This window comes from Lynx rufus, unplaced genomic scaffold (genome assembly GCF_022079265.1).
Source record: "Lynx rufus isolate CCGP_SWC_20201006 ecotype Redwood Valley unplaced genomic scaffold, mLynRuf1.p SCAF_1, whole genome shotgun sequence".
Taxonomy (NCBI): domain Eukaryota; kingdom Metazoa; phylum Chordata; class Mammalia; order Carnivora; family Felidae; genus Lynx; species Lynx rufus.
The window spans coordinates 81,918,426-81,933,834 of record NW_025814823.1 but is presented as its reverse complement, the minus strand read 5'-3'; the positions used below and the strand labels follow the sequence as shown (position 1 = coordinate 81,933,834).

The 15,409-nt window shown below is 48.9% G+C and overlaps 1 protein-coding gene across 2 annotated transcripts in view; it reads left to right on the top strand.

The window, feature by feature from the left end:
- The first annotated feature begins 263 nt into the window (after nucleotides 1-263).
- TUBGCP3 (tubulin gamma complex associated protein 3) overlaps nucleotides 264-15,409 on the top strand; it is a 75,538-nt gene continuing 60,392 nt past the window's right edge. For both annotated transcript variants that reach the window (XM_047081821.1, XM_047081817.1), the window contains exons 1-3: nucleotides 264-461; nucleotides 9,809-9,916; nucleotides 14,076-14,143. In XM_047081821.1, the coding sequence (XP_046937777.1) occupies nucleotides 386-461; nucleotides 9,809-9,916; nucleotides 14,076-14,143 (252 nt within the window). In that variant the 5' untranslated portion in view covers nucleotides 264-385. The remainder of the gene's footprint in view (nucleotides 462-9,808; nucleotides 9,917-14,075; nucleotides 14,144-15,409) is intronic.

Sequence of the window (15,409 nt, the reverse complement as noted above, 5' to 3'; positions counted from 1 at the left end):
AGAGCAAATCAGTGGCCTTCCTGACCTCAGGGGTGTTGGGGGACCTGGGCCACAGGACCCCGTGTCGGGGACCGTGGGGTCTGAGCAGCTGGAGCAGCTGGTGCCGGAACCCTTCACGCGCGGTAGCTGCGGCCCGGGGACCGCGCGCCACGGAGCGGGGAACTCTGAGGCCAGCGCACCAGCGCCCCGAGCGGCCGGAAGAAGCGGGGCATTGTGGGAAGGGCCCGCGGTTTCGGCGGGTTCCGTTAAAATGGCGGCCTGGTCGCCGGCGGTGCCCGAGAGGCCGTAGCCCGTCGGGGACGACCGGAGCCTGCGTGGCGTGGGGCGTGGGGCGGGCGAGAGCCGGGGGGCTCTGCGGGGCCCCCGCGGGCGGTCCCAAGCGAGGATGGCGACCCCGGACCAGAAGTCGCCGAACGTCCTGCTGCAGAACCTGTGCTGCCGGATCCTGGGCAGGAGCGAAGGTAGCGGGGCTGGGTCGGCGGCTCGGGGCCGAGGCGCGTTCCGGAGGCCGCCCGTCAGCCTGGGATCCGGAGGCCTCGCATGGGCGGCGGGATTGGGGAGGGGCGCGTCCCCGGGGCGGGGCGGCCTGCGGAGGGCTTGCAGCCCCGGGGGCGGAGGCAGGGAGGCCGGACCCCGGGGGGGCTGAGTCACCGCTCCCGGCGCAGCGGGCCCGGGGGGCGAAGCCGGGCACGGCGGCTCGCGAGCGCGTCCACCTTGTTCAAAGTCACCGGGGAGGCAGGGCAGCGGTGGCCTGGGCCGGGTGGCCGGGAGCTGGCGAGCAACAGCGTGTTCCCTGCCCCCCAGGGAAGGTCGAGCGGTCGGAGTGTGCTGCGAAGCGGGGGTGCGTGACTGTTACCTCCCTGGTTTTCTTCCAAGGGCTGAGGTTGGACTTGGTACGAAGCTGTCCTGGAGAGGCCGCCCTGCGGATGCCGATACCCAAGCCCAGCCCTGCGGGGTGTGGAGCCATTGCGGCCGCGGTGTTTTACGATTTGACATGGCTTGCCCTCTTGGTGTTTGTTTTGGCGGGACGCGAAGGGGATGCGTGGAGTCCACCCTGGAGGGATTTTCTGGGTAACTGAAGACACGGGGTTGCTTATGCCTTCAGCGCCGTGCGGTGGACGAGAAATCGTGCAGTTTTTGCTGGAAGACTTTACACAAAATTACTTTGAAAATATAATGACCAAATTTTAACTTTTCGCGATTCATGACAATTAGGTACATACTTGAGTTGATGTTCTATGATAACTGTAGGGGTAAAAGCTGGATTTTTTTTTTTTTTCCCCGTCAGCGTATTCAATGACACCAACCTCACACAGTTCTTGGGACATTTTATAAAGTTTAAGTCTGTCCCTTTGGGCTCCCCAACCCTAGGCACTATGCTGGGTGCTTGTGTGATGCGGAGATGCACAGACAGTCATTCCACTGGTAGATGTACATTCTAGGGGAGGAATTGTGGTAAAATAGGTAATTGTAGGTTAGGGATAAATGCTGAAACGGAGATAGAGCGGGGTGCTGGGATTTTGAGGGAAGAAGTGAGGGAAAGCCTCTGCGGAGATGGTTCGATGGACTGGAGTGAGGGTGGGGGGGCCCAGGAGCACCTGGAGAGGGTTCCCCAGAGAGAGGAGAGGTGCACAGGTTGCGAGCCTGGCTTGTTGTTTTCAGGTTTTGTCTCCAGCTTTCCTGTACGTGCACCTCAAGCACCCCGTTACCTTTCTGATTCCATGTTCCTGATCCTAGGAGAAGCCAGAGGGCTGAGATTGCTGGTTACCACTCACTCACTCTAACGCCAGCGGTCTCACTGTGCTGGTGGGTCCTCGGTTTTCCTTCCAGGATAACCCACACGGTTGTCCATCCCCCCCATGCTCATACCTGGACTTTGAAGGCCACTCATTGTGAGGTAGCATGATGTTTCTCGATTAAAAAAAAAAAAAAATTCTTTTTTTAAAATTTGAGGCTCCTTTTGATTTTTTCACCCTTCAAGGAGATTAAAGCACTTATCTTCAGCAGAGTTCTGCCTCCTCCTGTCTCTCTTTAGAACCGTGTTTAAATATAAGAGTAAATATGTTCTCTGCGGATCCTGAGGGGATCCTCTCTGAACCAAGTGGATCATAAAATCCATCAAAGATGATTCCGTTAGCTCTGTTCTGGACCGCGAGGATTGCTAAACCATTATATTCGTAATTCCAAATACATGCTATTTACTGAAGAATTTATAAGTATTTAATAGCTTGCCTTGTTCTGATTTGTTCTACCTTACTGAACAAAAGCAATATTAATTGCTTCCTTTACAGTGTTTGACATTTAAAAAAATCTTTTCGTTAGTGGGTATTTTATCTGGTAACTAAGTAGAACATTTGATTAATTCTTTTTCTAAGGTCATGTTATAAACAATTGGCCTTGTATTATTATAATATTGCTTTTCCAAGGCTATGATATTGAGGAATAATTGATACCTGTTACTTGTATTTTATAATTTTTTTTTAATGTTTATTTCCGAAGGAGAGAGAGAGAGACAGAGCGTGAGTGGGAGAAGGACAGAGAGAGAGAGAGAGAGAGAGACACACACACACACACACACACACACACACACACACACACACAGAATCTGAAGCAGGCTCCAGGCTCTGAGCTGTCAGCACAGAGCCCGACGCGGGACTTGAACTCACAAACTGCGAGATCATGACCTGAGCCCAAGTTAGATGCTTAACTGACTGAGCCACCCAGGCGCCCCCTGGTGCCTGATATGTTTATAAAGTTAATATAATCATTATTTCTCACCTTTTCCAGCCTTCGAATTTGCTTGAAACACACACATACTGCCAGCCAGTGTGTTCTGGATGTTTCAGAAGCAACCTTCCTTTTCGTACTTTGTAATCCTTTTCCTAACTAGAAGATAACAAGCACAGTGGGTTTTATTAGGTGAGTATTTGAACACAAATGCTCAGGGGCGGCTCTAATACACTGTGCACTGAGGTGAGATGACTATCTTCTGCTGTGACAGTGCTGTGAGTGTGCTCCGAGCCACGGCGCAGGCGGACGGGGTGCCGTCCTGGTGACTCGTGGGCCTCACGTGGTATTGCTGTCGGTGTCATGATTTTCCAAAGTGGTGAAGAGCCCTTGATGAAGTTCCAGATGAATAAATTATGGTCTTCCTTGATTATATACTTGGGAAAATCAATGTATATTAAATATATGTTAAAAGGTACATTAAGTGTATGTTGAAATGTGCACTAAATGTCTACTGACATAGAAATTCCAGTGTTTTAGGCTTCATTGGAAAGTTGTGCTTAGTGGGCTTACTGTTATTTTAAAATGATCTAAAATTTAAAAATGATCTCGGTTTAAATTCCCAATCCAGTAAATATTGATATAACCTACACGAATAAGTAAATCCTCTTAGGGATCCTCAATCATCAGCATGGAAGGGGGCCCTGAGACTGAAAAGTCTGAGAGCCCCAAGTCTAGAGCAGCATGTCTTGTTTCTGTTTTGGAACATAGCCTTGCATTCCGTGGGAGCTGCGCGTGGAGCGTGGCCACACGAGAACCTGGTATCAGGGTTGCTGTGGCGGGACTGGTGGTGTGGCAGTGGTCGAAGGGGGGGCCTTTTACGGTAGCTAAGCCTTCACACCTTGTCGCCGTGCATCTCTCCATGTGATACCTCCTCGGAATTGATGTCGTGGGCACTGTCTCCAGATAGTGTGACTCTGTAGGTCCGTGTGGGAGTGTGGTGTCTCAAGCGCAGAGTCCCTGTGGCCTGTGGCCTACGTCTGGAGGGGCAAAGAATTACAGGTTTACATGCTTGCTCTGTGTTGGCCGACGTGCCGTCCTGTCCCATAGGACAGCAGTGTCGTGTGTGCATCGCTTCCAAACCGCGCACCTCCACCCCGCTCACTTTCCAAATCCCAGGAGAGCACGCAGCCGCAGGCTTTGGATTCACTTATTTCTGTGCATCTTTATGTTCATTTTCTACCTGAGTGCTCGTGGAACCCTTTCGGGGTCTAGAAGGTAACTGTCACTTACGAACTCTTGGGCCCACATCGGAGTGCTCTTTGGAGCCTTCACGTTGGCATTGAGGCCATGTGGTCCCGCTGTCTCCCTTGTCCTGAACGCGAACCTCTTCTGTGCTGCAGCCATGGGTCCTTTCTAGAGGGGACATCTGATCACACCAGGTGAAGAGAGTTTGTTTCCTACGTGTAATCTACAGGATGAAGGCCACATTATCTTGCTGAAAAGTTAAAAGCCGGGTGCTTTGAGTTGTGGTTTTAATGGCTATGGCAGACAGATCATGCATTGAAATGACATTTTCAGATTAATACTAATAAAAATACCTAACGTTTTTCAACAACTTACTCTCTGCCACACTCTGCATACACTGTGAGCTGGTGTATTTAACTCCCAATGTTGCTGGATGGTTGGAATACTTCTCACTAACCTCGTTTTGTAGATGAGGACACGCACACGGAGAGATAAAGTAGTTTGCTCACCAAGCTGGCGAATTGCAGGGCCAGGATCGGAACCCACATCTCTGGTTCCAGAACCTGATGTCTTGAATTAATTCCTTCCTGCTCTTCTGTGTGGAATCTGGCACCTTCCATCTCTGTGCTGAGTGCAGGAACCTAAGCGCCTGCCTGGCCTGTGGAACGGCCTCTCGCCTCTGTCTTCACTTGTGTGTTCTCTGCACGGCTTGTTTGGAGAGTGTGCATGGGTACAGCGGCTGCTTGGGCAGTGTGTCCTTGAATTCACTGGTGCCTGCTTCTCAGGGGGATACTCTCAGGGGCTGGGTAGAGGAACACTGCCTTCCTGCCTTGGCTCCTGATACCCAGAGCGGATTGGACGTGAGGACGTAGCGCATTCCTTTGGTGTTTGCTGGTGAAAACAATGCAATACTCTAATTTTTCATCTTGGACCAAGCCAGTCATCAAAGAGCTTCAGCCTGGACCTCCTCCCCTGGGACTCCGGATGGAACACGGCTTGGATTTTGGAACTAGCGACACTGGCATCCTTTGAGGGACCGTGGACACAGTAGCCCTTGAATCTCCTCGTGTCCTTTCTCGTGGCGGGTTCCTACATGTCAGAGGGCTGCTTCCTCAGAGAGGCCTTCCCTGACCAGCCCACGTTGCGAGGTCCTCCCTGTTGGCCGGCACAGCATCTCGCTCATTTTCTTAGGAGCTCTTATCGCAGACGGATTGCCTGTGGAGTTACTTGCCTCGTGTTTCGTGTTGTCACTCAGCTGCCTGGTGAACCACTATTTTCTGTCCCGACTTAGGGCCCGTGGTGTTTGGCGCTTAGGAGTTTTCTTTGAATTACTGATTGAACTTAGTTTTTACCTTAGAAATGGAATAATGTTGTGGGAGTGTTAAACTGGAAATCTGTAGTGGATATTGTTTGATGGTTAGGTTCATCAAACAAGGAATGATTGTTACTGTGAAGTTAATAGCCTGTATTCTGTACGTCTGCCTTTGAAACTTAGATAGATTTCACCTAAAAATACAGATGGAATTTTCAGGTATTTTCTGTCAGCAGGAAAGAGAGACTGCACACTGGTCTGGCCAGCAGGTAGGGAAGTTGAAGGTGGTTGGTGAGGTGGCAGTGAAATGCTACACATGGCACAGGTGCAGAGCGTAGAGACGGGAGAGGAGAGGATTTCTGGTGTTGAGTTTTGAATTTTTGTTGGAAAAGTGGAAAGTTTATGAAACTTTTGGAGTGGAGATGTTTGTCTCAGGTACTTGAGTATGTTAATGAAGTATTTTTTTTTTTTTTGTAGAACTCAGGATCATGGTAATCTAAAAACATTTTCTCAACTAGAACAGTTTTATAGGCACCCTTGCAGGTGAGAAATTTTCAGTGCCACTTTTAACGTATTAAAATTAACGTTTACCCCTTAGAAAATGTTAAAGGTGTGGAAAAGTATAAAGAAGAAAATTAAAACTACTCCCTGATCCTGGGACTCCACAAAAACCCTTCAGATTACTTCTCTTTGCTGTTTCCCTGCCCTGCTTTGTCCGCACTCACCAAGTCCCGAACACATGCTGTGCTGATGTGGTGGTGTTCGGGGAAGACTCTGTAGTCTCTCTCCTGCGTGCGTGTTTGGGTGAGCTTGGGAGAGGAGGGCGGTCTGAAGGGGTGACATTTCCGCAGAGAACCGGGGGAAGTGATGGGGTGAGGCCTGGGAGGATGCGGGAGAAGAGTGTCAGGGTCCGGGCCACAAGCCGGGGGTGGGGTGGTATGCTCAAGGGTTGGCAGGGTTGGCCAGACCATGGAGCGCAGCTGGCTTGTGGCCAGTGCAGCTGGGAGGGGAGAGGCGGGACGTGGTGCTGGGGTGTGGCCGGGGACCAGGGACCAGGTCAGGCAGGCTGTCCTCATGAGTTTGGATTTGATTCTGGGCCTGACGGGAGGGTCAGGCAGAGCGATGACTTTATTTACGTTCTAAAAAGATTGCTCTGACTGCCACGTGGAAAATTTGCTCTAAGGGACAAGAGTAGACACAGGGTGGCCGGCTACCTAGGACACCTACTGCAGGTGGATAGAGCCGTGGAATGGGCGTGTGGGGACGCACCGTGAGAAATGGATTCAGCAGGATTTGCTGGCCTGGATAAGTGCTTAAGAGCCTCATCTCCTAAATCATCAATCAGATACGGAAAGTTTGAAGTGATTTTCCTTCTGTCCACTTGGAAGGTGTTCATTCCTTCACTGATGAGAATCTGCCGTTAAACTGATTCTTACTCCTTTGAAGCTCCATCTGGCAGCTCATAGGATCTTCTCTTTATCTTTTATGTTCTGAAATTCCGCTCTATGTAAATTTTGCTGTCGTGCTCTGAAACTTTGTCTAGGTGTGGGACTCAAAGTTTATATGGATTAACACTTGGCGCTCCATCAATTTGAGGACTAATTATGGGAAAAGTGCCATTCTTTCTCGTGAATTCTAACTTGTGTTTGTTGTGTTGTTGTGTTTATTGACCCCTGACTAGCTCCATCTGGTATCTGGCCTAGTTTTTAAATATTTAATAGTTTTAAAAACATTTCACAACTGCTTCCTCTGTGTTGCTATTTTGCCTCTGGCAGCCGTCCTCTGTTCTAGATTGTTCTGTGTTGCCTTTTTCAGAATATCGTGTAGATGAATCATACCGTGTGTGCTCTGGAGACTGGCCGCTTTCACTTTGCTGATGCTTCTGCGATTCACTAGTGGTGCCGCATGTGTTAGTAGGTGACTCCATTTCACTGCAGAGCTGCGTTCCACTGCATGGACGCCCTGTGGCTTACTTGTCCCTGCACATAGCGGGGGTGTCTGCACGGGTCCTGGGCTCTAGCGGTCACGGGGAGTCCTAGGGAACGCGGCTGCAAACATTCATGTACAGAGGTTTATGTCACCCTAAGTTTCATTTCTCTGGAATAGATACAAGTGGGATTGCTAGGTCACATGAAAAGTGTATGCTTAGCTTTTAAAGAAACTGCCAGAATGTTTCCAGAGTGCCTGTGCCAGCTTCATGCACCGCCCCCCCCACCCCTGTCCCCGGCCAGTGTACGGGACGCCCGGCCTGGGTGCTGGTGGTCTGTTTCATTCAGCAGTTGGGATAGATGAATAAGGGTGTCTTATTGTGGTCTTAACTTGAGTTTCCCTGATGACTAATGTCATCTATTTCTGTGCCGTTCACCTTCGTGCTGATTGTCTGTTTAACATTTTTATGCTATGTTTTTTATTGGGTATTCCCTGCCCCCCTCCTTATTGAGTTTTCAGACCTCTCTCCCTATAATTTGGATTCAGGTCCTTTGTTGTATTTTGCAAATATTTCCTCAGTATTTTCATTCTCTTAACAGTGTCCTTTGCAGAGCAGAAGTTTAATCTTGGATGAAGTCCCATTTATCACATTTTTTTAAAAAAAGATTTTATTTATTGTATTAACAAAATTTTTTTTACTGTTTATTTTTGAGAGAGACAGAGAGACAGACCATGAGTGAGGGAGGGGTAGAGAGAGGGAGACACATAATCCTAAGCAGGCCCCAGGCTCTGAGCTGTCAGCACAGAACGCGATATGGGGCTTGAACCCACAAATCATGAGATCATGACCTGAGTTTGAAGTCGGACGCTTAACTGACTGAGCCACCCAGCGCCCCAAAAAAGATTTTATTTTTAAATAATCTCTACACCCAGTGTGGGACTCGAACTCACAACCCAGAAATCAAGAGTCACACACTCCACTGATGGAGCCAGCCAGGGCCCCACGTTTAACACATTTTTTAATGGGTCAGAATTTTGGTATATTACGTAAGAACTCTGTCTGAGTTAGAGTCACAAAGATCTCTTCTGTTGGTTTTTTTCCTCTAGTGTTATGTTTTACTTATGTTTTACTCTTACTGTGTTGTAGTCAAGTTAATTTTTGCATGTGTTGTATACGGTGAGCTTCTTTTTTGAGTTTACAAAAGAAACCATTTTTTCCCTCACATTTAAGTTGCTTTCTTTTTTTTTTTTTTCTTTCTAAGTAGGCGTCATGCCGAGTGCAGAGCCCAATGCAGAGCTTGAACTCACGACTCTAAGATGTTAATGGTGTTGCCTGGAGTAGGTTGGGGTGTGCCCTGCTGGGTGGTTGTGCATCAGTGGGAAGGTAGGGGTGTTGGGTTTGCTAGTGTTCCTTGTATAGGAATTGTGACTCCCCGTGCCTGGGAAGGAGGGATGGCATCCTTAAGTTCAGTCTGCTACTTTTTGTTTTTTAAGTGTATTTATTTATTTTGAGAGAGAGAGAAAGCACATGAGTGCACACGGGCAGAGAGAGAGAGAGTCCCAGTGTAGAGCCCAGTGCAGGGCTCAAACTCACGAACTGAGAGATCATGACCTGAGCTGAAATCAAGAGTCAAGATGCTTAACCAACCGAGCTGCCCAGGCACCAGCCAGTCTGCTGCTTTCCTTCGTGCGCCTTTCTAGCAGGCCCTGTGCGAGTTGCCCGGTGAGACGGTCAGTGGTTGTGTGGGGGACAGAAGGGGGAGAGGCCCTGGGGGCCTGTGGTCCAGTCAGACCTTCTGCTGGTCCTCTTCTACCCCAGTTCCTTCACACCTTCTGAGGAGTGGGGCCCCCTGCCCTCGGAGCCTCCCTGGGCTTCTGCAGAGGGAGCTGTGTTTTTTGCTGGGACTGGTGGCTCTGCCCCCTCCACCCCCTGCTGCCCCTCCAGTCAGACCTGGAACGGCCCATCTCACTGTCCTGAACCTGCTCCCGCCCGTCCGTTTGCTTTGCTGCTTCTCACACTGGCTGACTTCTGTTCGGTGCAGTTTCTACCTTGTCTTCTTTGCCCTTGTGGGTTTCTGCTTTTGTTAAACAAGCAAACCACAAAATTCTTTGTCAGTTTAGTGGGGTTGTTGAAGGAAGTAGAGGCAGACATCCGTGGTTAAGTCGTCATCGGTGCCTGAGGTGCACACTGTCTATTAAGTTAGCTGCCCACTTTGGTTTTCTGTGTTTGTTGACCTCAGCCTTGGGGCTTCTCGGACGTTCTCGTGAATGGGCTACTTCTCACGGGCCGTGTTCCAGCTGTGACTCTCCCTGCCCCGTTTTTGTGATCATCGGTCCAGCTCATTGTCTGGGATTCTTCAGCCTTCCTGGCCTGTTGCTGTCTCCCTTTCTTGTTTCTTGGAACTCTCGTTATATTCATTTATTCATTCATTTGCTTTGGTTTCTGAATAGCTTCTCTGTTCTCTCAGTTAAGACCTTGGGAAGCTGGGAGGGAGATCTATGTGCCCGGCCCGCTGTCTCTGGCTGGAAGCGTGAGCTGGTCAGAGCTTAGCCTGATTGGCAATAATTTGCATCTTCTTACTTACCTTTCAGCTGATGTAGCCCAGCAGTTCCAGTACGCAGTGCGGGTTATTGGCAGCAACTTTGCCCCAACCGTCGAAAGAGATGAATTTCTCGTAGCCGAAAAAATCAAGAAAGAACGTACGTATTTTTCTTCAGCGCTACCAGGTGTTGGATTCTGAAACTTGTATACATGCATATGCGTATGTATCTCTGTGCATGTGTACGTGTGGTCCCCGAGCACAGTGTGATTATAAGTACTATCACGTATATGTAAAAACATGTGTTAACAATATGCACAACTTCGTTCTGATTTTTATCAGAACATAGTGCAATGTTTATTTTTGAGAGAGAGAGAGAGACAGAGAGCAAGCAAGGGAGAGGCAGAGAGAGGGAGACGCAGCATCCGAAGCAGGCTCCAGGCTCTGAGCTGTCAGCACAGAGCCCGACGTGGGGCTTGAACCCACGAACCGTGAGATCATGACCTGAGCCGAAGTCGGACACTTAACCGACTGAGCCACCCAGGCTCCCCGAGGATTGTTTTAAATACTATAGAACTGAATAATTTGAGAGTGTGAGGAAGATAAAAGGGCTTCATGTATTTTCCTGTATATCTTTTGATTTGCAGTATTTAATATTATGCACTTTTTGACCACATGTCCTAGAACACTGTGTTGGCAGTGAAGAGGTCAGTATGGCTTCTGGGGATTGTCAGTATTCAAACTTCTAATACCTTAGAATGGTCTTTGTGAACATTTTCATTCTGGGCTGATACTGAAAGCTTTCTTAAACGTCATTACCTTGGACAAGAAAGCTGTCATTTACTCGCACCGGGGTGCTGGTGTGTGCTCTGTGTGAGGTGGGGCTTTGCTGCCCTCTGCCCTGCGTGACTGTGTGAGGGAGGGAGGCTTGGAGCACAGGTACCCACGTGCGAATATTTCTCTTGTGCCGGTTGGAGGGTTGTTTTTCTCCAGAGACCAGTTCCCAGCCCCTCACAGTTCTCTGGGCTCCACGCCAGGAAAGCAGGCCCTGTCAGCACGTTCTCCCTGCTGAGGCCTGGCTGTCCACCGCCCAGACGCAATGGGCTTTGCACTTCCGACTGTGCTGGCAAACTTGTGGCGACGCCATCTAGAATTTCTGTTCTTCACGGCACGGTTCGCCACCCCCAGCTGGTGCTTGGTTCACTGGGTTTGGCCGGTGGTCTGTGACGTCCTGCTGCACGGTGCGTAACCAAGCTGGACGGGAGGCGGTCCTGACGCGCGAGTGCTTGGACCTTGTGGTCCTCGCCCTGGCACGCTTGGGCCCCGTGAGCAGTCAGGGGTGAAGTGCCCGTCCACTGAGGTAACTCAGCCCCTGGTGTTATGCAGCGTGATGTGTTATTTAACGTAGGGGCAGAAATGGAGTATTTATCCCGCTATTAACCTCTAAAAACTTATTTTTATTCAGTAAATAAAACTAAACGTAAGAACACTGTACTCTTTCTGAACCCTGATGACTATTAATTACATCTCAAATCGTTCTTATATGTCAGACTGTAGACATATAAGACCACCCCAGCTGTTAGGTCTGTGTTCGCAGAACCTTCCCTTTGCAGCTTGACGTTTCGAGGCCACCTGGTGAGCATATTACCTGTGTAGTAGTGAAAAATAAAGTTTGTCTAGGCTGAGAGTTACGGAACTGGCAGTGACGTTGTTGGAGTGGATACGGCAAGGAAGTCTTGGACTTTCTTGAAGAAGAAAGCTGTATCTGTCACAGTTTGGTTTTTTCTGGTGTATCCTGTGTGTTTTTGAAGAAAGACCTGTATCTTGCCACAGTGCGCCTCCCTGCCCCTCTCTGCCTCTTACCACCGAGTGCCCGCCACTCCTCTCGGACACCGTCCCTGGACCCTGCTGTGGGGCAGCCCCGCCGTGGGGACAGCATCACCCTCTCTGGGCCTGCTGTGGGGAGAGCGTCACCCTCCCTGGGCCCCGGGTCTGGGACGGCCCCGCTGTGGGGAGAGCGTTTCTGATGGTCTTTTCATGTAATGGTCACCACCGAGTTCTTGTACTTCGTATTTGGTTAATTCTTAGATACAGTGTTTACATTTTAGCACTTTTGAAATTTGATTACAGTTTTTGGTAGATATGCTGAGTTGGGGTAGTTCTGGCCTCTTGAACAACACAAAATAATTTTCTGTTTTATATGGCCCACTTAGAATATAAAACGGTAGTATGTATTATATTGCAACAAATTGTAAAACTTCTCATGTGTGACAAAATTTAACACCTATTTGTTTTTTAATGTTTCATGTTGGTCAGTGGGGTACCTTGTAACTAAAGATTTGTTTTGCAGTCTATTAGGTAAAACATTTTTGGGGGTAAATATTCTGTTTATTTTTATTTGTATTATTTACTGTTTCATTTTCCCACGGTTATTTTGTATCTGTGCATTAGTATTGATCTCATTCTGTCATTCTGTAGAAAGAACCTCTCTTAATTTTTTTTTGTTGTTGTTTTTAATTTGAGAGAGAGAGAGAGAGAGAGAGAGAGCTAGTTAGCACTCACGAGTTGGGGGGAGGTGGGCAGAGGGAGAGAATCCTAAGCAGGCCTCATGCTCAGCATGGAGTCCAATGCAGGGCTCGAGCCCACAACCCTGGGATCATGACCTGAGCCAAAGTCAAGAGTCAGATGCTCATCTGATTGAGCCACCCAGGTGCCCCAGAGCATCTCTTGCTTAATTTAATGACTGTATTTATTTGGAGTATTTTTATATGTTTTTATTTTTTTATTTTTTTATTTTTTTAAAAAATTTTTTTTTTTTTCAACGTTTATTTATTTTTGGGACAGAGAGAGACAGAGCATGAACGGGGGAGGGGCAGAGAGAGAGGGAGACACAGAATCGGAAACAGGCTCCAGGCTCTGAGCCATCAGCCCAGAGCCTGACGCGGGGCTCGAACTCACGGACCGCGAGATCGTGACCTGGCTGAAGTCGGACGCTTAACCGACTGCGCCACCCAGGCGCCCCTTTTTATATGTTTTTAAAGGGAGTAAATTATATTATTAAATGTTAATTGCATTTGTTTAGTTTAATGCATTTTGTAACAACACATTAAAAATTAAAATTTTTTTTAAAATTTATTTTGGGGAGTGCATGCACCTACTCGGCGTGGGGGGAGAAGGGTCAGAGAGAGAGGGCGAGAGAGAATCTCACATAGGCTCCACACTGCCAGTGCAGAGCCTGACACGAGGCTCGATCTCACAACCCTGGGATCATGACTTGAGCCCAAGTCGAGTTGGATGCTCAGCCGACTGTGCCCCCCAGGCGCCCAGTAAACAGGACATACATGTTAAAGAGAGCCTTAGCTTTGTGCACAGGCAGACCTGACATGTGAACGGGATGATGTCACCTCTGGTGTGTGGTTCACAAGAGCAGAACGTGAATACCAGGACCCTTTCCTGGCGATACATGTGAAAAAGTATTGGCCATGACACCAGTCACTGTCTTTCTGCAAACCAGTTTAGAGTTAAGTGAACTTGGCTGTTGGGATTTTAAGAAACGAATCCTGCTGGGTGATTCCCTGGAGACTGGAGAAACTGTTAGCTAGATTTCGAAAGTGGTGCCTTTTCTGCTGTGGCAGGTATGGGGCAGGTATGGGGTTCCTGTGAGGGGCGCTTGTGTGCACATGGTATGTGCAGGGCTGTGGGTGTGGGCGAGTGTGGCCCTCTCCTTTGGGGCCCAGGTCCAATGTGGAGTCTCGTCCTTTGTGGAACCGATTGGAGCATGGGCTTTGCGCGCATTACTGTGGCTTCCGGGGAACTAGTGAGTGTAGCTGCAGGCGTCTGAAGACATTTACTAATATTGCTGTGCGTGTTAACAGAAATGCTTAGAATGTGTGGTTTTAGGTCAAGCTATCATGAATGATAGGCTTGTTGGTTATTGCCCTTTGAATTTACCATTCCCAAGGTATTTTTACTTTACATCTGTCCTTCCAGTAGCCATCGACTAGTTAACCTGGTGGTAGCTTCCCCACTGGATTGCCTGTTCATATTGGTGGGTAGAATCTAAAAGGTCCCATCGTTTCTGTTACTTCAGCTAACTTTCTCATAGACTCTGATTCCAGCCTAATACCGTCAGCATTTTGCAAATGTCAGATCAAAGGAATTGACCAAATTCACGGAGCCGAAATGTCACTCATTATTCTGATTCTTAAGCTCAGGATTCTTTTCAGACTTCAGCTACCTGTGACCGTGGGTGAAATAGTGTCCTAGAAGGAGTTTTGGTGTAGGTGACTAACACGTCGCTTTCTTTTCTAACTTTTCAGTTATTCGGCAGAGAAGAGAAGCGGACGCTGCGTTGTTTTCAGAGCTCCACAGAAAGCTTCACTCACAGGTAGCGTGCACTCCACTACTCGTGAGGCTGTCGGGCTGGTTTGGGAATGTGGGGACTTTTTTTGTGGGATCACATTAAACCTTTCTGTGCTGAGTAGTGGATCTTCATTGTAGATTGCGTTTGCTTTTGAAGAGATTTTCGAGATTAAAAGTAGGTTTGAGCTGGATTTAATGGGAAATTGCTTATGAAGGTGGAGGAAGCTACATTGGGAAAGCAACCAGAATGAGGTAGCCCTCAGTTCGTGTGACGGAAGGCTGCGCATGCGGTAGGAAGCTGGTAGAAGCCTCGACTTGGCTGCATGTAAGGTGACAGCTCGACTTCTCCGTTATTATTCCTCAGGCCCTAATTTGTGCTGTTGTAGTGAATGACCTAAAACAGTTCTGATTTTGAACATTTTGTGATTGATTGTTGATGACTTGGCCACACGTGGTTTTCTGACCTGTTATTTTTGGAGAAGATGCTGCCCTTCTGGACACCAATAAATTCACTGAATTACAGGGTGAGAGCTTGGTCCATCTGTCTCCCACCTGCCGCAGAGAAGAACATGAAATCCCAAGTTTTGTGCTTTGCTCATCCAGTACTGAGTTCGCAGTACAGCGATCAAAATCCCCGAGTTGTGCCTAAGGCTGCTAGTGATTAAACTCTTAACTCTTCCAAGTTTTTCTTCTCCTTTCTAACTTAAAATGGTTGTTTTCCAAAACTTTGTTTGGAACACTGAGTGCTTATCCCTGAGCGTGTGGTGAAGCAGAGCTGGCTTCCTAGGGCTCTCGCCCCCAGAAGCAGCGCGTGGTTCGGCCGGTGGCTGACACGGGATGAACAATGTGAGGACACGATAGTACAGCGCTAGTAATTAACCAGATGAGGAACATACGTGCAGATGAACAGCTGGCCCATCTTTGTGCTAAAACATCCAGTTCTTGGTTTCCCTGTTTTGTCCTCTCTCCTCACTGGGTACCCTTCTCGGCAGTGCATGCCATGCGAGGTGTGGCGGCGGGGGGTGCAGGTGAGGTCTGGGCAGGATCGGGGAGGTGATGGAGGCCTGTGGTGCAGTGTGGAGTGGTCGGGGAAGGGGTCCCAGTGGTCGTGGGCTGCAGTCTTCAGTGTGGTTGACGGAGCTGTGGACAGAGGAGGATGGCTGTCTGGGGGAGGGCAGCCCGTGCCTTGTGGAGGGCGCCGGGAGAAGGGCAGGCATGAGGGGGTGGCGTGGGCAGCGGTGAGGGTCTTGGAGGAGGTGAACCTTGGCGGGCGGGGTATGGACGCTGGAAG